Source organism: Carlito syrichta, unplaced genomic scaffold, assembly GCF_000164805.1.
Source record: "Carlito syrichta isolate Samal-C Ts95f unplaced genomic scaffold, Tarsius_syrichta-2.0.1 Scaffold315896, whole genome shotgun sequence".
Taxonomy (NCBI): Eukaryota; Metazoa; Chordata; class Mammalia; order Primates; family Tarsiidae; genus Carlito; species Carlito syrichta.
This window is the reverse complement of record NW_007259992.1, coordinates 19903-42463: the sequence shown is the minus strand read 5'-3', so window position 1 is coordinate 42463 and position 22561 is coordinate 19903. Positions and strand designations below refer to the sequence as shown.

General features: G+C 42.0%; 1 protein-coding gene across 1 annotated transcript; it reads left to right on the top strand.

Annotated features, from left to right (window-relative positions):
• The first annotated feature begins 6346 nt into the window (after positions 1 to 6346).
• On the top strand, positions 6347 to 11541 carry LOC103276070 (zinc finger protein 17-like). The gene is made up of 3 exons (XM_008073490.2): positions 6347 to 6409; positions 7817 to 7943; positions 9423 to 11541. Exons 1-3 carry the CDS (start codon positions 6347 to 6349, stop codon positions 11339 to 11341), a joined length of 2109 nt encoding a protein of 702 aa, XP_008071681.1. The 3' UTR covers positions 11342 to 11541.
• The last annotated feature ends 11020 nt before the right edge of the window (positions 11542 to 22561 follow it).

The following is a 22561-nucleotide window of genomic DNA, read 5'->3' as shown; positions in this document are numbered from 1 at the left end:
ATTTCTTTGATGACTAGTGAGGCTGAGCATTTTTTCATGTATCTGTTGGCTGCACATATGTCATCTTTTGAGAAGTGTCTATTCATGTCTTTTGCCCACTTTGTAATGGGGCCGTTTGAGTTCTTTGTAGATCCTAGATGTTAGGTCTTTGTCAGATATACAGTGGGCAAATATTTTTTCCCAGTCTGTGGGCTGTCTCCCCACTCTCTTGATGGTTTGTTTGGCTTTGCAGAAGCTTTTCAGTTTGATAGGGTCCCACTTGACTATCTTATCTCTTATGGCCTGGGCACTTGGGGTTCTGATCAGGAATTGGTTGCCAGGTCCAATTTTCATAATGATGTCTTCTGCATTTTCTAAGGTTCTTATAGTTTGAGGTTTTACATTTAGGTCTTTGATTCATTTAGAGTTGATTTTTGTGTATGGTGATAGGTAGGGGTCTTGTTTTAATCTTCTGCATGTGGTCAGCCAGTTTTCCCAGCACCATTTACTGAACAAGTTCTCCTCTCTCCAGTGGTTGTGGAGTCGTTGAAGATGAGTTAGTTGAGAAATTGAGGTTTTGCTTCTGGAATCTCTATCCTGTTCCATTGGTCCATAGGCCTGTTCTTGTACTGATACCAGGCTATTTTGATTATTGTAGCCTTATAATAAAGTTTAAAGTCTGGAAGTGTGATGCCTCCTGCTTTGTTTCTTTTGCTGAGGATTGTTTCGGCTATTTGTGGTCATTTATGATGCCATATGAATTTCTGAATTGTTGTTTTCAGGTCTGAGAAGAATGATGCTATTAATTTAATGGGTATTGCATTAAATCTGCAGATTGCCTAGGGTAGGATGGACATATTAACAATGCTGATTCTTCGAACCCATGAGCATGGAATATTTTTCCATTTGTTTGTATCATCTTTGACTTATTTGAGCAATGTTTTGTAGTTTTCATTGTAAAGGTCTTTCACTTCTCTGGTTAGGAAGATGCCAAGGAATTTCATTTCATTTCATTTCTTTCTTTTTTTTAGTTATTGTGAATGGGACTGTGCTTTTTATTTGGTTCTCTGACTGTTTGCTCTTGGTGTATAAGAATGGAACTGTCAACCGGGCGTAGTGAGTCATGCCTATAGTCCCAGCACTTTGGAAGGCCAAGGTGAGAGGATTGCCTGTGCCTAGGGGTTCGAGACCAGTCTGGGCAACTTGGCAAGGCCTCATCTCTATAATAAATCAATAAAAATTAGCCAGATGTGATGGCACATGCCTGTAGTTCCAGCTACTTGGAAGGCTGAGGTGGAAGGAGCGCCTGAATCCAGCATGTTGAGGCTGTGGTGTCCGTGAGCATGCCACTGCACTCCAACCTGGGCGACGGAGTGGTGAGACTCCAACTCAAAAAATAAAAGTGCGATCGTCTTTTGCATGTTGATTTTGTTCCCTGAGACTTTGCCAAAGTCCCTTATCAGTGCAAGAAGGTTTTTGACAGATTCTCTTAGATTTTCGCGGTATAGAATCATATCATCAGCAGAGAGGGATATAGCTTGACTTCCTCTTTTCCTATTTGGATACCCCTGTTTTTCTTCTCTTGTTTGATTCCTCAGCTAGGACTTCCAATTCTATGTTGAACAAGAGAGGTGAAAGTGGGCAGCCTTGTCTTTTTTCTGGTTTTCAGAGAAAATGCTTCCAATTTTTGCCCATTTAGCAAGATGTTGGCTGTGGGTTTATTGTAGTTGGCTCCTTCTATTTTGAGGTATGTTCCCTCTATGCCTAGGTGGTCAAGGGTTTTTATCAAGAAGGGGCGCTGGATTTTATGAAAAGCTTCTTCTGTGTCTAATGATGTCATCATGTGATTTCTATTTTTACATCTGTTGATGTATTTATGGTCGTGCAGATGTTGAACCAGTCCTACATTGCAGGGATAAAGGTTTCTGTCTTAATGTCCTCAGTGACCCAGTAGTCATTGAGGAACATGTTATTTAATTTCCATGTATTTGTATAGTTTTCATTTTTCCTTTTGGTATTGATTTCTTGGTTTATTCTGTTGTGAACTGAGAAGATACTTGATATTATTTTCATTTAAAAAAATTTGTTGAGACTTGTTTTATAACCTAACATATGATCCGTCTTGAAAAATGTTCCATGTGCTCATTAAAAGAATGTATATACTTCAGTTTTTTAGTAGAATATTCTGTAAATGTCTACTAAGATTTGGTCTGAGGTCATCTAAGACCAATTTTTGTTGTTGATTTTTTGTCTAGATGATCTGTCTAATGCTATGAATGGGGTGTTGAAGTTCCCCCACTATTATATTGCTGCCCATCTCTCTCTTTAGGTCTAGTAATATTTCTTTTATAAATCTGGGTGTTCCAGTGTTGGATGGATATACATTTAAAATTGTTATGTCTTCTTGCTGAATTGACCCCTTTATCATGATATTATGGCTTTTTTGGTCTTTCTCTTTTAAAAAAATTATTTTTGTCTAGAAGTTTTTTTTGTATCTGATAAAAGTGTAGCTGTTCTTGATTTTGGTTTCCCTTTGTATGGAATATCTTTTACACCTTTACTTTCTTTTTTTTTTTGAGTTGGAGTCTCACTCTGTCGCCCAGACTGGAGTGCAGTGGCCGCTCCTGGCCACCGCAGCCTCGACCTGCTGGGCTCCAGCGATCCTTCCGCCTCAGCCTTCCAAGTAACCGGAATTACAGGCATGCACTACCACGCCCAGCTGATTTTTTTAATTTATTGTAGAGATGAGGTCTCTCTGCCCAGGCGGGTCTCGAACCCACAGAATCAGGCAATCCACTCACCTCAGCCTCCCAAAGGCGCGGGATTACAGGCTGAGCCACCGAGCCCGGCTACACCTTTACTTTCAATCTATATGTGTCTTTACAGTAATTGTGAGTGTCTGGTAAGCTGTGTATTGTTGGATCCATTTAAAATCCATTCAGCCCGTCTACACATTTTAAGATTATTGCTGATTACAAGTTTTGTTCCTGTCATACTGTTTTCCAGTTATTTTATAAATTCTTGACTTAAAAAAATTTTATCTTAATGTTTGCCAGTATGTTTGGTGGAATTCTGTAGTGGTGTCATTTGATTCCTTTGTGTTTCTCCTTGGATGATTGCTTTATCAGTGAATTTTTGCTCTTTTGTTCAGTTTCATGATGGTACATATCATCTGCTTCTTTCCAATTGAAGACTCCCTTGAGCATTTCTTGTAGGGCCAGTCTGGTAGTGACAATTTTTTCCCCCAGCATTTGTTCTGGAAAAGATGATTTGTCCTTCATGTATGAAGGTTAATCTTGCTGGATGTAAAATTATTGGTTGGCTTCTTTTTTCTTTTCTTTCAGCGTTTTGAATATCTCATTTTTCTCTGTTCTGAAAGAAGTTGTTATGATGGGGTTTCCTTTATATGTGCCAAGACACCACACTACCAAGACACAGCTTTTAGAATTTGCTTTTCCCACCAGGCGCAGTGGGTCACGCCTATAATCCCAGCGCTTTGGGAGACTGAGGCGAGAGGAGTGCCTGAGCTCGCGGCTTCGAGATCAGCCTGGGCAACTTGGCGAGACCTCATCTCTACCATAAATCAAGGAAAAAAAAATTAGCGGGACATGGTGGTGTGTGCCTGTAGCTCCAGCTACTTGGAAGGCTGAAGTGGAAGGATCGCCTGAGCCCAGTAGGTTGAGTCTGTGGTGAGCTGTGTTCCTACCACTGTCCTCCAGCCTGGTTGACAGAGGGAGACTCCAACTCAAAAAAATAAAATATAAAATAAAAGTCAGAAACGAGGCACGGAGACGAGTAGGAACTACATTATCCAGAAGACGCCGCGGTGCGCGCGGGAGCAGCGAGTAGCCAATGATAGCCTAGAAAAGAGGCGTTTCCGAACGTTCGCACGTGTGTGGGCGGGACTTCCGGCAGCGTCCTCACGTTGTGCCCTGCGGCTGCGTCTGGAGCCGTTCGCGGTGTTAGCGGTCCGGCCGCGCAGGTTGGGGCCGAGGGGCCAGAGCGGGAAAACACGGGGAGAAGCGACCACCCTACCCAGGACCGAGAGTGTGGCTGGACTGAGCGGCCCCGGCCCGCTCCAGGCCCCCCGCCGCTCTCGGCTCCCCGTCCCTGGCGGGTCGGGGGCGCCGCGCCGATGAGCGCGACTCAGGTGGGTAGGGGGCGCCTGCTCGGGGTACGGCGGGGCCTGGAAGACACGGGTGTCCTCGTGAGGCGTCCCCGCTCAGTCCGTGAGAGGAGCCGTGGGAGAGAGTCCCCGCCAGGGACCTGCACGTGGCTACTGAGTGGGCCGCTCGGTGGGGGTGTGTCCTGGTCTCCAGGGAGCAGGGGGCGAGGTAGGGTCTCGCCTGGCGTGACCGCGGAGGAGCCAGACGCCGTGGAGGTGTGTGCGGGGAGGGTGTTGTTAACTCTGAAGTTAAAAGTGTCGAGTTGGGGAAAAACAGGACGTTGAGCAGAGACGGGCGGACCGGCGAGGAGACCTTTGCAGCAGACCCTGGGCGACCCAAACGGCCGGGGCTGCGCCAGAGGTGGCCAGTAGAGGGGCACTGTGATGAGTTTCTGGGAGATTTCAAAGATGGGGTCGACGGGATTTCCCGCTGCTGTGAGGCAATGGCAAGGAAGGTGGTGAGCGTCGTCCCTTGCTGTTTTGCCTGAAATTCTGAAGTTTAAGGAGTGTGTTTCAGAGAGAATATTACAGGTTGCATTTTGGACATGGTGATTGGGAGATGCCACAAGATGGAGTCATCATGTGGGTAGGTGGACATGAGTTCCAGAGGTCAGGGAAGGTAACTGATATGGAGCTTTCAGCGGGTTAGAAGGTGTGGATTCGAGGAAAAGTCCTGTGGACACATTGAGACTTGACCCTTCTAGAAGGGTGCAAACAAAAGTTGAGGCCTGGATGAGGTAAGGCAATAGCCTAGGGTAAAGACTGAGGTTTGAGGTAGTTTAGATTCTGCACCTACAAACCCTCAGCAGAACCTTAGGTTCACTCTCTGTGCAACAAGGGAAAGGTCTGGCAGTCTAGTGAAGCAACCGGGGCCAGACCTGGGCATGGCTTTCTCGCCTTCTTCACCCCAGTGAAGGGTTCCTAGCAAGCTCCCTTCAGAGCATTGTGTTGCAGGTTGGCCTGGTTGCTGAAGAGACCAGCAACTGATGTCCTGCTTAGTGCCTGCTTCAACTCGTTCACTTACAGATGTGTAAAACACTTAGGTGATTTAGGGCAACCCCTTGGATTCCCTCCCACTCTGGGTGCTTTTCTGACCTCTAAATAAATCCTGCTTTCTTTAAAAAAAGGAAAAAGTGATTTAAACACCAGTGAGTCAATATTTTTCTAAATACAAGGGGGACTCCCCACAAACAGGAATTTTTTACAGGGGGCGGACCTCTGGTAGTACAGGCTTCCCCCCACTAGGTAAGTGTTCTAGGAACCCATTGACGTCAGCATACCAGTAGACGTTGTGAGAGGCTGCATTTGGCTTCAGTGAAGTTTTTTGGAGATTTTTTCAGTATGTTTGCCCATTTCACGATGAGTGATTTACGGACACTCCACCCTACACTGCACTGAGTGCTAAGTGTTCAGCAGTTTTTGACCAAAAGCAACACAACCTCCATGTCCTATTCTCCTTATTTCCCAGATCTCTCTGTGATCAACTTTTTTTTTGTTTTTTTGGATAAAAAAAGCCCTCAAAAGGAAACGTTTTTGCTGATTTGGAAGAGGTGAAGGCAGAAGCACTAGAAGGCATCAAAATTGATCAGTTCTGAAACTGTTTTGAGCAATGGAAAAAGCATCTCAAAAGGTGTATTGCATCAGACAAAGAACACTTTGAAGGCAACTGAAGTTTAAACATGTAAGAATAAATACAAAATTTTTAGTAAATCCAGGTTTTAGGGGGGTCCCCCTCATATATACACATTGGTAGACAATTAGAAGTGAATAAACTCAATAGTTAAATTCACTCAAGCACATAATTGTTGGAAAGGTAATTTAACTCTTTGCTTACATTGGAAAGTTTTATTTATGACATTTCTTTAACACCTTAGGAAGTGGGAAAAATACACACATTTTCAAAACCCTTCTTTAATTGTGCTGAAAACATATGCAAAATAGCTTATCTTGTAGGAATTGCTGATACCTAGTGTGTACTACTTATGTTTGATGCCAATATGAACCTTATGAGATCGGGAACCTTTTTTATCCCCACTTTACAGATAAGGGCATTGAGGTTTAGGGAGGGTCAGACAGAGCTGCTAAGAGGCAGCAGTGAACTCCGAGGGGCTTAACTTAGCCTCAGAGGACTTGACTGCAGTGCAGAGCAGAAGTAGTTATACAGCTCAGCCTGTAGGATCCTGCAGTGTTGGCCCAGGTCTTATGGCCTATCTCTACCCACAGGGTCCTGTGGCGGTGGCAGCAATGCATACGGACCTTGTGCAGGTAAGTGGAGGATGTCTCGGACTTTCACCCACTCTAGTTATTATCTTGTTATGAACTCACTAGGTATTTGTGGTGATTCTTGGTGAAACTGGATAGTTTTGTTTAAACTGTTAGACTACCTTGAGTTAAGATGGGATCAGCAAGGAACATTGCTGGGGTGGGGAGGTCAGTGTAACTGGGCTTTGGATTCGGGTTGGGGTAGACAAGGTTGTGACTGCTGATGGGACAACATATACGATGCAGAATGGGGAGAAAGCCAAGATCTGAAACTCAGAGGAGGAATATGAGAACAGTAGGGTTGTCATGTGAGTTTGGGGGGGCTGAAATGAAAGCAAGAAATAGGACTGGGTAGGAGGACCTTCGGGTAGGAGGACCTTCACAGCAGGACTGGATGTTGCCCCAGGCACTAGGGAATGTTGTATCCTGGGCAGCCCAGGGGCAAATAACATCTTGGTTGCATTTGTCATGCACAGCAGGACTTCATATGCACAGCAGCATGTGGGCATGGTTGTTAGTGTCTCAGTAGTGGAGAGGCCAGACACATGAGGGAAGTGCCATTCATAGTGTGGTGTGAAGATGAGGAGGAGTAGGAACAGATGGTCCCAGCCCTGGCACTGGGCACATAAGGAAGAAGGCTGAATCCTAGGTTGTTTGTCTGGGAGGCAGGATGTCGGAGACCCCAGAGAAACTGGTTGATAAAAGATTGGTAGGGCCCCATGTGCCAGGCTTTGATGGTGCTTTTCTATCTCTCTCTCCACCTATCTTTGTTCTATGCTGGACTTTGTGTGGCATACCAAAGAGAGCTTACAACATTGCCACCAGGCTGAGTAAGGAATGGATGAGTTGATGGGGAGGGAAGCACTGAGCCCTGGAAAGGAAGTGTACCAGTGACTGTACCCACAGGATTTTAATCTGTGGACATGAGTGAGTGACACTAGAGAGCCCAACAACATTGAAAGATTTTTTTATTATTTACGTTTCCTGGGTGGAGGGGGCATAGCATGCTGCACAAGGCCACAGAAGAAATAGTAGATTTGGTCAGAGGGTGATGCCCAATTGAGGAAAAATCGCACAAGAGGTTTTATTGGGGTTTTGACAGGAAAGGCAACGTCTGGCAGGATGAACAGCTTAAGATTAGTTTGAATAAGTCTGGCAGCCTTGGGGCACGGGTACTGTCATGTATCATGTTGTAGCAGGTCTTTGTGTTGATTTAAGGCAGGAGAAATAGTCTTTAGTGAGCGTTAGATAGAGGCAGTTCAAACGATGGGATCTGGATTGCAAAAGGAAGGGGAAAACATTTGCCTGTTCATCTGGCCCTGTAATTAGTAGATGCCAAATAGATAAATACAGATCTAAGGATACATAGCAAGAAGCTGCTTGTGGACTGAACTGTAATAATTTTGGCAGGGTCGTGTGGTCTTTGAGGATGTGACCATATATTTCTCCCAGGAGGAATGGCGTCTCCTTGATAAGGCTCAAAGATGCCTGTACAGCGATGTAATGCTGGAGAACTTTGCACTTTTGTCGTCAGTAGGTAAAGCCCTCATACCTTCCCCTGTGTCCTGTGTGCTGTTTTCCACAACAACTTTGTCTTTCTCACACCTGATCATGCATGTGACGTCCTCTCCTGGTTTCCTGGTATGTATGTTGCAAGAGCCAGGGCTGGGCTTTTGCACTCTATCACCTCTCCTCCAGAGACCCAGCTCCTGTCACTCTGAAGCCTAGCAAGGTTAGGCTCAGAAGTCAGAAATCCTGAGGTTTCTCTAAGATATCCCAGTGGCCTTGTTGTCCTTTGTCAGGTTATGCTATCCAAGTGCATTAAACCTCTGTGCCAGGACTTTTCCCCTTTCTCTTATTGGTATTCTTGGAGACTCCCTGTGCCAGGAATTAGAGGCACCTACTTGGTCACTACTTGTGAGGACCATGGAGATATTTCTGCAGGACTCTCCATTAGAAGTTCTGGTAATTTTAGAATGCAGGGTGCCCTGGGTGCCTGGTTTATCTCTCTGGGCACATACTGACATGCTGACCACTCCTTTTTCTTTTTTTTTTTCTTTTTTTTTTTTTTTTTTTTTTTTTAGTCAGGGTCTCTGTTGCCTAGGCTGAAATACAGTGCCTGGCTTTTTAATTTTTCTGTTGAGACAAGGTCTCGCTATGTTGCCTAGGGTGTTTTTGAACTCCTCGACTCAAGCATTCCTCTCTCTTTGGCCTCCCAAAGTGCTGGCATTACAGGTGTGAGCCACCATGCTCAGCCCTGACTACTCCCTTTTTCTGTCTTTTCCCTAAGGTGGTCTATGTCAGGCCGAGAGAGTTGCATACCTTGAGGAAGTGGGAGAGCCCTGGGTACCTCACAGGGTGATATTACTCCACTGATGGGAAGAGATGCTTAAAAGCACATGGTGGTTGGGACCTGAGAAAGGGTGTGACATCAGGTCTGGGTTCAAATCACATTGGGAATCTGTTTAGGTTGGTGCTTCTGTCAGTGGCCACACCTCATTTCTCTTTTTTCTTTCTTATTGTCATTCCTCCTGTGACTTCCAACCCTGACTGTCACCTCTGACCCACCTCTCTGGTCTTTACTTCTCATCCATTCCCTTCCACTGCTCTTTTTGCAGTGCCCTTCAATGTATGACCTGTACCTGAGGTGTCATAAACATGTAAAGTCATAATACCAACTCTTCTGTTACAGTCAGATCTTCCTAGGACTGGGTGCACCTTCTACACACTGCTCACCAGTTAGCAGTAGCCATGGCCTGGTGAAATCCATTTGTAGGGGAGTAAGTAGGAGATCCTGCCTCTCCTTCCTGCACTGTACTTTTCCCTTCTGTCCTTAACATCGTAAGGCTCTCCTTTTGAGTGTTTGCCAGGTCCAACTCATCATAGGAGGCCTTTTACTCACTGGCCTTAATTCAACGCCTGTTACCAATCTCATACCCTTATTTGTGTGTGTGTCTCAGGCTGCCTCTTCTCACCAGAGTCAACGTGAACTTCACCAGTATTTCTCTTCTTACAGGTTGCTGCCATGGAGCTGAGGATGATGAGGAGTCACCTTTAGAGCAAGCTGTTTCTGTAGGAGTGTCACAGGTCACGGCTCCAAAGCCAGGTTTGTCTACCCAGAAGTCCCAGCCCTGTGAGACATGTAGCTCGCTTCTGAAGAACATTCTGCACGTGACTGAACCTGATGGAACACAACCTGAGCAGGGCCTGTACACATATGCAGTAGAACTTTACCTGCACCAAAAGGAGCAGATTATAGAGAAACTCTCCAGAGGTGGTGAGGCGAGGCCTTCATTTTTTAACAGTGTTCATTTGGCAGAGAGAAACTTTTCATGCACGGAGGGTAGCAAGGATTTTACTGCCAATTCTGACCTTCTGCAGCAAGAGGCCCTTCGCTGTGCATGGAAACCACACAGGAACACCCAGGGCACAGAAGACTTTCAATATGGACAAAATGATTTTAGTTGCAGCCAGTGTGGGAAAGACTTTTGCCACCAACATATGCTTTTTGAACACCAAAAAATCCATGCTGGAGAAAAGTCTTTCCAGTGCAGTGAATGTGGGAAATTGTTTAGATACAACTCCAACCTTATTAAACATCAGCGGAATCACACTGGAGAAAGGCCTTTTAAGTGTAGTGAATGTGGAAAAGCCTTCAGTCTCAAATATAATGTTGTTCAGCACCAGAAAATACACACTGGAGAAAGACCCTATGAGTGTAGTGAATGCGGGAAAGCCTTCATTAGAAAATCTCACCTGGTCCAGCACCAGAAAATCCACACTGAAGGTTTCTTTTCCAAAAGATCTGACCTTGTTCAACATAAGAGAATTGACAGGAGACCAAGGCCCTATGAGTGCAGCCAGTGTGGGAAGGCTTTCCTTACACAGGCTCACCTTGTTGGTCACCGGAAAATCCATACTGGAGAACGACCTTATGAATGTAGTGAATGTGGGAAATGTTTTATGTATAGTTCTACACTCATTAGACATCAGAAAGTTCACACTGGAGAAAGACCTTATTATTGCTGTGAATGTGGAAAGTTTTTTATGGACAGCTCCACACTCATTATTCACCAGAGAGTTCACACCGGAGAAAAGCCTTACGAATGCAATGGATGTGGGAAATTCTTTAGATACCGTTCCACATTGATTAGACATCAGAAAGTTCACACTGGAGAAAGGCCTTATGAATGTAGTGAATGTGGAAAATTCTTTATGGACAGTTCCACACTCATTATTCATCAGAGAGTTCACACTGGAGAAAAGCCTTATGAATGCAGTGAATGTGGGAAATTCTTTAGGTATTGCTTCACATTGAATAGGCATCAGAGAGTTCACTCTGGAGATAAACCTTATGAGTGCAGTGAATGTGGGAAATTTTTTATGGACAGCTCTACACTCAGTAGTCATCAGAGAGTTCACACTGGAGAAAGGCCTTTTGAATGCAGTATATGTGGAAAATTCTTTAGGTATCGCTCCACACTTGACACACATCAGAGAGTTCACACTGGTGAAAGGCCTTATAAGTGTAGTGAATGTGGGAAATTCTTCCGGCACAACTCAAATCATATTAGACATCAGAGAAATCACTTTGGAGAAAGATCATTTGAGTGCACTCAATGTGGGAGAGTCTTTAGCCAAAATTCCCACCTTATCCGGCACCAAAAAGTTCACACTAGGGAGAGAACTTACAAATGCACCCAGTGTGGGAAATTTTTCATGGACAGCTCCACACTTACTAGTCATCAGAGAGTTCATACCGGAGAAAGGCCCTATAAGTGCAGTGAATGTGAGAAAGTCTTTAGATACAACTCCAGCCTCATTAAACATCGGAGGATTCACACTGGAGAAAAGCCTTATGAATGCAGTGAATGTGGGAGAGTCTTTAATCAAAACTCTCACCTCATTCAACACCAGAAAGTTCACACCAGATAACCTATATGTAAAACAAATGTTGAAAGTCTTCACATAGAAATCTGTTCTGATTTTGCACTGGAACTCAACATTTTTTAAAAATTTGTAAAATACAGATAATATAAAATCTAACAACTGTATTTAAATGTACGGTAGTGTTATATCATTCATACTGTTATGCAATAAATATTTAGAAGTTTTCAACTCAAAGTTAAAACTCTGCCAGGCTCGGTGGCTCAGTCTGTAATCCCGCGCCTTTGGGAGGCTGAGGTGAGTGGATTGCCTCAGCCTGCGGGTTCGAGACCCTCCTGGGCAACTTGGTGAGACCTCATCTCTATAATAAATCAAAAATCAGCCAGACGTGGTAGCGCATGCCTATAATTCCAGCTACTCAGAAGGCTGAGGTGGAAGGCTCGCCGGAGCCCAGTGGGTCGAGGCTGCGGTGGCCGCTGCACTCCAGTCTGGGTGACGGAGTGAAACTCCAACTCAAACAAACAAAACAAAATTAAAACTCAACCCTTTAAACAACTCATTCCCTACTCCACCTAGCCCCTAACAACTGCTACTCTCTAAATTTTACTACTCCAGGTATTTCATAATAGAAAACTTAAGCTTTGGTCTTTCTATGAGTTAATTTGTAGCTTACTTCAAGTTTCATCCATGTTGTACCATGAATTAGAATTTCCATCCTTTTTCTAAAGCTTAATAAAACTCTATCACAGTCATGTGTTGCTTAACAATGGGATATGTTCTGAGAAATGTGGTGTTAGGTGATTTTGTAGTTTTGGGAACACCTAGGTTATATGTTACAGCTATGGTTCCTAGGCTACAAACTTGTGCATTATATTACAGTATTGTATGCAGGACACATGGTAATTGTATTTAAATATATCTAAACACAGGAATGGTACAGTAAAAATACAGTATAAAAGATAAAAAGTAACACCAGTATAGACCACCTACCATGAATAAGACCTGCAGGGCAGGGAGTTGAGTCAGTGATTGGTAAGTGAATGTGAAGGCCTAGGATGTTGTGGTATACTACTATACTCTTTATAAACACTGTACAGTTAGGCAACACTAGATTTATAAAAAAAAATTTTTGTTAAATAGTATATTAACCTTAGCTTACTGTAACTTACTTTTAATCTTTTAAAAAACGTTTTGACTGTTTTGTAGTAACATTTAGCCTAAAACACATTGTACAGCTGTACAAGAAATATTTTTTTAACCTTATTTTATAGGCTTTTTTCTAACTTAAACTTTTCTGTTGTTTAGATCTAAGACACAACCAAACACATTGGTCTCTTCCTACATACAGTCACTGTCTTCCACCTCCTTATCTTGTTCCACTAAAAGGTTTTCAAGGGCAACAACACACATGGATTTGTCTTCTCCTAAAATGATGCTTTTGTAATACCTCCTGAAGAACCTGCCTGAGACCGTTTTCCAGTTAACTTGTATGTGTGTGTGTGTGTGTGTGTGTGTGTCCATAGAAGAAAAAGTACACCCTAGTGATTAAAAGTGTAATATAATAACATAAAACAGTAATATTGTGCTTTATTATCATAAAGTGTCGTGTACTGTATGTTATTGTATGTACTATACTTTTATATGGCTTGTGGCACAATATGTTTGTTTATACCAGCATTACTACAAACACATGATTAATGCATTGTGATACCACAGCTATGATAAGAAATATTCAGCTTCATTATGGGACCACTGTCACACACATGGTCCATTGTTTCCTGAAACTTTATGCGACATAATTATGCATATGCCACTTTTTCTGTATTAATCAGAACATTTGTGTTGCTTCCATTTTTCCTACTGCTAAATGCTGCTATTAATATAAATGTACAAATATCTCTTTTAGGCTATGCTTCAAATTATTTTTGGGTATATACCCAGAAGTGGAATTGGTGCTGTATGTTAGTTCTATTTTACATTTTGAAAAACTATTTTCCATAGCAACTGCACCATTTTTATTTTTGAGTCTGAGTCTCTGTCACCCAGGCTGAGTCTCTGTCACTCAGTTGGTGCAATCATGGCTCACTATAGCCTTGAACTCCTGGGCTCAGCTCCCTGAGTAACTGGGACTACCGGTACATACCATTACACCCAGCTAATGTTTCTTTCTTTCTTTCTTTCTTTCTTTTGTGGAAATGGGGTTTCTGTATGTTACCCAGGCTGACAGCCGTACCATTTTACATTCCCATCACAGTGTGAGAGTTTCAGTTTCTCAAATCCTTCCCCACACTTTTTAAATAACAAATAGTGGTTATTTATTATGTCTTAATTTACATTTCTCTAAGGATTATTAATGTTGAACATTTTTTCATCTGCTTGTCAGCTATTTGTATATGTTCTTTGGGGAAAAATATTTTTTGGTTCATTAAAATTGTTTTAAGTTGACAGATAATGTATGCTTTTATTGTGTACAAAGTGCTGTTTTGAAGTATGTATGTATAAAGTATGTGGGACTCCCCCCCAAAGCCAGAATTATCTTTTTTGGAGGGTAGATCCCTTGCAATACACTTGAAATTTGTTCCTCTGGGTCAAATGGTTAACCAAGGTTTTTATCTGAAAGTTTTGAGACGTTTGCCTCATGGTTTACGGAAGAAACATCCTGAGATGTGGCAAACAGTGACTGGTTCTTCCACCATGACAGTGCACCTGCCCATACTGCACTGTGTTCAGTAGTTTTTGACCAAAAGCTGCATGACTCCTATGCTCCACTCTGTTGACCTGATCTCATCATGAGCAACATTTTTTTTGGTTCCTCGAGTAAATAGAGCTCTCAAAGGGAAATGTTTTGCTGATGTGGAAGAGGTGAAACAAAAAGAAGCACCAAGAGGCATCAAAACTGACAAGTTAAAAAACTTGAGCAGTGGAAAAAGCATCTTGATAGCTGTAGTGCATCAAACAGTACTTTCTGTTTAAACGTGTAAGAATAAATACACAATTTTAAATAAAATCCAGGGTTTTTATGGGCTCCCCCCTGTACCACATATATACTGGGGGTGACCAAAAATGTATACACTTTTAAAGAGATGTTATCTATGTATTACTTTAGTTTGCCATTCTTAGAAGTGTCTGTATATTGATGGCAACCACTTTGAACACTTCTTATAAACGCAGAGGTCAAACGTGACTTGTATTTATCTACAATTTTAATACAGTTTTTTCCTTTCTTAAAATGTGTACACACTTTTTTTGTGCCACCCTCTGTATATGTAAATAATGAAGTATATATATATATATATAATAATAATACTTTGGGGCTGAGTATGGTGGCTCCTTTCTGTAATCCCAGCACTTTGGGAGGTGGAGGTGAGAAGATTGCCTGAGTCCAGGGGTTCACGACCAGCCTGTGCAATTTGGCAAGACTTTGTTTCAGAATAAGTTAAAAAAATTTAGCTGAGTGTAGTGTGCACTTGTAGTTCCAGTTACTTGGAAGGCTGAGGCAGAAGAATCGCTTGAACCCAGCAGGTCCAGGCTGTGGTAGTCATGAGCATGCCACTGCACTCCAGCCTGGGCAACAGAGTGAGATTCCAGGGGGAAAAAATATATATACATATATAATATATATATATAAGTATATATAGAGAGAGGGAGGAATAGTTAAATATAGCTAATTAATACATCCATAATACATATTGTGTTATTTGTTTTTTGTTGTTGAGATGTAAAAGTTTTTTTAACATATGGACTTCCAAAAGTTCGTGGAAATGTGGGATAAAAAATAAACTGCTCAATATAAACATCATCAAATTCAAGACACTTGTGGTTTTGGCACCAGGCTACTCTCCTCCTCAGTTGTCCTTCATCCATCACTTTAGTGGCCCCTAGCCTGTGAGGGAATGCCCTGGGCCAGTGGGCTGGAAATCCTGAGAGGCTGGAGTGCAGCTGACTGCAGAGTCTGCATTGAATCCCACGTGCTGCTATGCCCAGTGCTGTCTTCCTATCCAGCTCAGGCTGGCCCATGCTTGCTTGTGCTTGCCTCTGCACTCTTCCTGGGAGCTTGTGCTGGTGAGGGACTCTGTCCTTGCAAAGGCAGGGCCCCCATTGGAAACAAAACTGTGAATAAGGCAGCCTGAATCATTGAGAAGTACTACACGTGCCTGGGCAATGATTTCCACATGAAATCATGTTGGGAGCCAGCCATGGAGGCCCGCTGAGCATTAGGGATCAGGAAGGGCCATTGACCCTGAGACCACTAGGTTGCGTTTGGGAGCTATTGATCCCATTTCCTCCCCCTTTCTGCTTAGCACTATAATCAGAATAAGCTCCTCTAAGCTCAAAACATAAAAACTCTGAGACCAGGACAAACACAAGCTAACTTTAGAAGCTCATTGTTCCCATTCTTCCACAAACTAGTTTTAGTTTTCACACAACTTACAGTTCAAACTTGGGTCACATCTAAGAGCCTTAGTTTTGGTCACAGGCTTTTGGGTCGTGATTTTAGGATTTATTGAAGTTGAGTAAGGTGAAGTTTTAGAAATATAAGTTTAGACAGCCATTTTGTTGAAAGAATGCGGCTAGGTTACTTGCAGCTAGCCCACTGTGAACTTTGGACTGGGCTACATTCCAAACATTCTGGGATGGGCCGCTTTAGGTTGTAATCGTTTAACCTGGTGTTAGTATAAATCAGTATAGGATGAAAAAGGTTTATAGAATAGGTCAGTCATGATTAAGGTTAGCATTAGTTATGGGATTTTTAGGTTATCTTTTAACTTGGTATTAGTATAAATTAGCTTAGGATGAAAAGGCAGTCATGGATTAAGGTTAACATCTGTTATGGGATTCCTCATACCTGAAAGAACATATGGTGGGTGGGGGACACTCCTCACTCCTGGCTTTGTGTTCACGTGAAAGACATGTGAGGCTGTGCAAAATTTGGGGATAAAAGACCTGTTGTTATTCCCAATAAATGGCTTCTGCACTAGACAGAAGTGCAGAGGGTCCAGCCTCTCTTTCTCTCTCCCCCTCCCTCTTTCTTCTTGCCCCCAAACGCCTACACCATCTCCACCTTTGGGGTACCCTGAGCCTGGCAGGAGCTGGACTCCAGCAAAACCATGTACAAGGAAGTCGACATTATTTCCAACAAGAAACTGCAATAAGATAGCTGGCCATGTTTCAGAGGGGCCCAGTAAGTGGTATCTCCATTGAGTTGCAGGAAGAGGAGAGATAGTTATGTTCTGGGGAGGTCTCAGTCCTGGATCAGGAGATCATTGAAGTAGATCCTAACACTAAGGAAATGCTGAAGCTTTTGAACTTTGGAGGTCTGTACAACCTGTAGGCCACTCAACCTACAGTAGGGATGAACTTGAAAATGCCACATGGAGATGCTTTAATCTTTCTTTGGTGCTGCAGTATATTCAATAAACCTGGGATAACAACAACAAAAAAGACAATTGTGAGAGTCCTGGGAATTTACCCATGTCAATGCAATATTTCTTATTAACTGAAGAAAATAAATATTTTTTATATATATTTGTAAGATTAGAAAACAAATAGAAATCAGAAGTAGCCAAATCAGGACAGTAAGTTTGATGCCTCTTTTTCCATAGAAACTCCTACAAAATTACCCTTGTTTTATGAGATAAATAAGCAGGAGCTTTGTTATGGTAAAATGTAAAGGTAAAAATGCCAGATGCATTTATCCCTTCTGTACATTAGAAATGTGCTTTGAGCTGGGCGTGGTGGCTCAAGCCTGTAATCCCAGCACTTTGGGAGGCCGAGGAGAGGGGATTGCCTGAGCCTATGGGTTCAAGAGCAACCAGGGAACTTGGCGAGACCTCTCTCTACAGAAAATCAAAAAATTAACTGCTTGAAAGGTTGAGGCAGAAGGACTGCCTGAGCCCAGCAGGTGAGGCTGCGGTGACTGTGAGCATGCCACTGCACTCCAACCTGGGCGACAGAGTGGGACTCCAACTCCAAAAAAAAAAAAAAAAAAAAAAAAAGGGCTTTGAAACTTTCCATATATCTAGGCTGTAGGTAGATAAGTTTTAAAAAGACACATTCTTTGCTTTGGGTGCAAACCTCTCTGGCTTAGATAAAAGGGAGACTAAGCTTTGAAATGCCTACCTTATCTAACAACCATTGCCTGAGAGACAGTTAAACATAAGACACATTCCCTGTTGAACAGGAGGTAACAGTTTGTTCAGGAAACTCTTCTCCCTAGGTCCAGATAAGAAAATAGATGGGCTCTGTTAAGCTTTGAAATCTTTTGTCTTTTCTCCCTTTCTTTTCAAATTATGGCCATATGGCCTTGGTGTATATGTTAACCATTAGCTGAATATGCTTAATCTTACAAACGAATTGTGTCTTGAAAGCCAGAACTCTCTAGCCCACCTTTCAAACCACATCCCCACAAAAGCCAGAACTCTTTTGTATGAACAATGAACTACAATGGACTGAGAAGTACACATCCCTAAATTATTTGAAGAACTTGTAAACCTAAGGAATGATAAAATGGATGTAATCTGGAGCTCTGAGTAATAGTCACAGGATACACAACTGATGTTAATCAATAACTGAAATTGATAAGGCTTTTGCTTGATTTTTTTAAAAACTATAAATACAGGATGAAAAATCTACTCAGGGAACAAGCTTGAGCAGGAAGACTGGACAGTCTCCCCAAATTCTGAATTCAGAAGTAAACTTTCTTCCAGGCAGCAGATAGTGGACAGCAGACACTCTCACTATCGTCCTGCCTGTTGCGCCCTTTGCAACATATCTTTCCTTTGATAAATCTACCTTTGTTAACTTAAATAAAATAAGATAAAATAAACTCCTTGCTTCCTGTTGTCTGCCTCTTGGGTTTTCATTGGCAACAAGAGAGCAGCTGAGTGTTCCTCAAACCATGTCAGAAAGACTCTCTGGAAAAGTTTTCCTGTGGGTTTTCCCTAAAGCTTTGTTAATTTTCTCCAAACACTCTTTTAATAAGCAGATGTTATCCTCCAGAAAGCCAATAAGCAAAATGCCTTGGGCATCCCAAATAACTTGCCATGACCTTTGCTCTTGACTGGTTCGCTTTTGCTTTGACTAGACCACTTTCATGTCTTGCTTTGATTGTGATTTGTCTTCAGGATCATACTGGTGAGATCATATTTCATCTCCTGTTACAATTCTTCAAATAAGTACTTCAGGATTTTGATCCTACTTGTTTAGAATTTCCATCGAAAGCTCTACTCTTTTCAGCAACTGATCTGGGCACAATGGTTTTGGCATCCATTGAGTGGGAATTTTGCTCAACTTTACTTTTTCTGTCAGAATTGTGTAAGCTGAGCCAGTTTAAATGTCTATGGTGTTGGCTAATGTTTCTTCTGTTGTCAGTTCTCTTCAGTTAGGACATGAACAAGTTGACTTTTTTTCCTCACAAATTGATGTGGATGATCTGCCACTGTGGTCTTCATCTTCAACATCATCTTGTTCCTTCTTAAAATGAGTTATCCATGTGTAAGCTCTGATTTCTTGGGAGCATTGTTCCCATAAACATTTCGTTTAACATAAATTATTTCACCATTCCACCCAAGCTTCAACAACTATATGATATTTTTTCCTTCAATTTTAGCAGAGTTCATGTTCCTCTGATAGAAGTTCTTTTCAAACTGATGTCTTCTTTTTCTTAGTGACTCAAACTAGATCCTGTTCACACATGTTGCAAAAAGTGAGTGCCAAAATTTAATTTAAAACCATGAATAGTTTATCTATAATACACATTTTTTGTGAACTTTTTGAAGACCCCCTTCTGAATATTAACCCTTTATTAAAGATGTGGTTTAATATTTTCTTCCCATTTGATCTGTTTTCTTCTTATTCCATTCATTATGTCCTTTTTACACAGGTATTTTAAATTTCAATGGAGCCCAATATACCTATTTTGTGTTTGTTTTCAATGCTTTTGATATTATGTCCAAAAAATTATTGTTAAATTTACATCATGTTATTCTCTATATTTCCCTATATTTTCCTTTTTTTGTTTTAGATTGGAAAATATAGTTTATTTAGATAGTAAGTTAGAGAAAGTGAGAGAGAGGGGATTCACCTCCCCAAGGTAGGGGAGAGGGCCAAAGCTAGGAAACATGGCAACCATAGCTTGAAGAACTATGTGGACACACCAGAGTTTAACAAAGCAACGGCCCCCTATATTTTCTTCTAAGAATCTTAATAGTTTTAGGTTGCACATTTAAGTCTTTGATTCATTTGAATTATTTTTAGCATATTGTGGAAGATAAGAACTCAACTTTATTCTTTTGCATAAGAATATCATTTTTTAAACACCATTTGATCAAAAGACTCTTCCCAATGATTTCTTTTTGCACTCTTGTCAAAAATCTGAGCATAGGCCAGGTACAGTGGCTCACACCTGTAATCCTTTGGGAGGCCAAAGTGGGAGAACTGCTTGAGTCCAAGTGTTCAAGATGAGTTTGGGCAACTTAGAGAGAGCTCATTTCTTAAAAAAAAAAATTAGCTGGTTATGGTGGCCATGTTTGTAGTCCCAGATACTTGGAAGGCTGACATGAAAGGATGACTCTAATTCAGAATGTCAAGTCTTTGGTGAGCTTTGACTGTGCCACTGTACACCAGCATGGGCAACAGTGTGAGAACCTGACCCCCCTGCCAAAAACAACAACAACAACAAAACTGAACATAAATGTGAGGGCTTGTTTCTTAGTTCTTTCTTTTTCCCATTTGTCTGTATGTATGTCTCTATGCAAGTATCACAGTGCTTTGTTATGCAGCTTTGATTTTTAAAAAATAGTGTTTTGGCCCAGCTTTGAGGCCCTGTAAAAGCCTTGTCAGTTCCACTTTTGGAGCAGCTTGCTAAGTCTACACTCCCAACTGCTGTCTTTATCAAGTTAAAAAAATCCTTGGTTAGATCTGGAACCTGAACTCAATGGCCTATCAAATGGGCTTAATAGACATCTACATAACACTTCATCCAACAATTACAGAGTATACATTCTACTTGACAGCACATGGAACATACTCCAAGATCAGCCACATTCTTGGACATAAATCAAGCATAAAACAAATTCCAAAAATTTTAAATAATGCCATGCATCTTCTCAGATCACAGTGGAATAAAAATAATATTGCTACTAACAAGATCCTCCCCAAACACCCAAAGACATGGACACTAAACAACATAATGCTGAATGGCACTTGGGTCAACATGGAAATTAAGACAGAAATTAAAATATTGCTAGAAATTTGAAGACTGGTCTCTCCTGTCACCAAGTTAAAAAAAAAAAAAAAAGATTCCTGGAAACAAATGACAACAAATAAAGATTCTGATATATCTTATCAGAATCTCTCTGGGATACCTGAAAGCAGTATTAAGAGGAAAATTTATAGCTCTGTACATACACACAGCAAAAAAACTGAAAGATCACAAGTAAACAGTTTAAAATCACACCTAAAAGAGCTAGAAAGACAAGACCACCAAAATCCAAACATCAGCAGAAGGATCCAGATCACCAAAATAAAGTCATAGCTGCAAGGAATAGAATACAAAAATATCAGAAAAAATCAACAAGACCAAAAGCTGCTTTTCTGATACCCAATGCTGGTAATGACCCACAAGGAAAGAGAATTACAGGCCAATCTCTTTGATGAACACAGAACAATTCTCAATAAGATCCTAGCAAAGAGGATCCAACAACATGTTTCAAGAATCATTCACCATAACCAAGTTGGCTTTATTTCTGGGGTACAGGGCAGGTTCAATATTCACAAACCATAAATGTAATTCAGCACATTAACAGATGTAAAAACAAGAACCATGTGATCATATCACTGGGCGCTGGAAAAAGCTTTTGACAAAAATCAAGCGGCTCTTCTTGATAAAAGTCCTTGAACATCTAGGCATAGAAGTGAAGTAAGGTCCGAGGGCTTAAATCACAGTCACCGACACAAAGTTATAAGTAACAAAGAAGAGGTTTATTAGCCAGATTCGGCCATGGCCAGTGGTCACTTGCTGGATAATGAATTCCAAAGCAAGGGTGGCCAGCTGCAACACAGGGCTGCCTTAAGTAGTTTAGACTTAAATTCTTGTGGGCTAAAGATAGAACTTGGGATGTTCGGGGCTCTTATTGCATTATTCTGCTGGCGTGGGAAAGCAAGTAATTTTACAGAAGCAGATATATAGCCAGTTATGCAGGTGCAGTGGATAAGGGTGTTATTAATTTTGCAACATTTTCAAAGGAGTTTTCAGGAAGGGAGTGAAGTCTGTGAAGCCTGCTCCAAGGTCGAAGCCACTTCTTTGTTCTCCCCTTACATTCCCTTCTTTGTTCCCTCTTACATTCCCCCCTTTCAGTTGTGCCAGGAGTCAAATCATTGACTCCTCAGACAAGGGGGTGTAGTAGGACCTGAGTACCATCATCTTTACAGGCATGATGCTATTTCTTATGTAAGTAAGGAGGTGCTTGATAATGCAGGGCCCTACAGTAATACTTATTAAGAGAAGGAGGAGGGGCCTGGTTACTGCCAAAATTAGGGTGGTAAGCCAGGGGCACCAGGAGAAGAGAGATTGATATCAGTTTTCCGAGGTCTGATTTTGTAACTCTTGCTGTTTGATGTTTTCCCTTATTTGAGTGAGAGTTTCTCGTATTACCCCTGATTTGTTGGCATAGAAGCAACAGGTTTCTCCTAAGGCCATGCACAAACCTCCTTGTTTCATGAAGAGGAGATCCAGGCCTCTCCTGTTTTGAAGCACTACTTCAGCTAGGGAGTTTACTTGTTTTTCCAACTGAGATATACTTGCTTCTAATAAGCTTAAATCTGCATTGACTTGCGTGCTAAGTTGTTTGAGATTCTGGTCCCCCACAACCAAGGAGGCTGTACCCAAGGCGGCAGTCCCCACAACCCCTAGACTTACAAGGAGAGGCACTAATATGGGAATGGTGCGTTTTGCCCGTGCGAAGCCTGGGAGCTGGAGATGTTCTCTTCCCTCTGTTTCCTCATATATGTATACTTGGGGCAAAATGTGCACTAGAATACAGAGCTCTGAGGTGGTTCATAGGTGTTGCAGAGTGACACATGGGGTAATACCCTGTGTACAGGCAAAGCAAGTGGTGGGGGGAGCTACAGTAACTGAGGGCTCTCAGTGTTTGGGAGATTCTCAGCAATAAATCCGGTGGTGATGTTGCAGGACGTCTGGAGGGGGGAACTGTTTAATGGGAATTGTGGTGAATGGAGACAAATTCCCTTTCCTTGAAGATCTCCCAG

What these genes read in the sequence shown, in the direction of transcription:
- LOC103276070 (XM_008073490.2), top strand. Translation starts at nt 6,347, where the DNA reads ATGGCCTATCTCTACCCACAGGGTCCTGTGGCGGTGGCAGCAATGCAT. An exon ending in TGCATACGGACCTTGTGCAG is followed by an intron (nt 6,410 to 7,816) that starts GTAAGTGGAGGA and finishes TAATTTTGGCAG; the next exon opens with GGTCGTGTGGTCTTTGAGGA. An exon ending in TGCACTTTTGTCGTCAGTAG is followed by an intron (nt 7,944 to 9,422) that starts GTAAAGCCCTCA and finishes CTCTTCTTACAG; the next exon opens with GTTGCTGCCATGGAGCTGAG.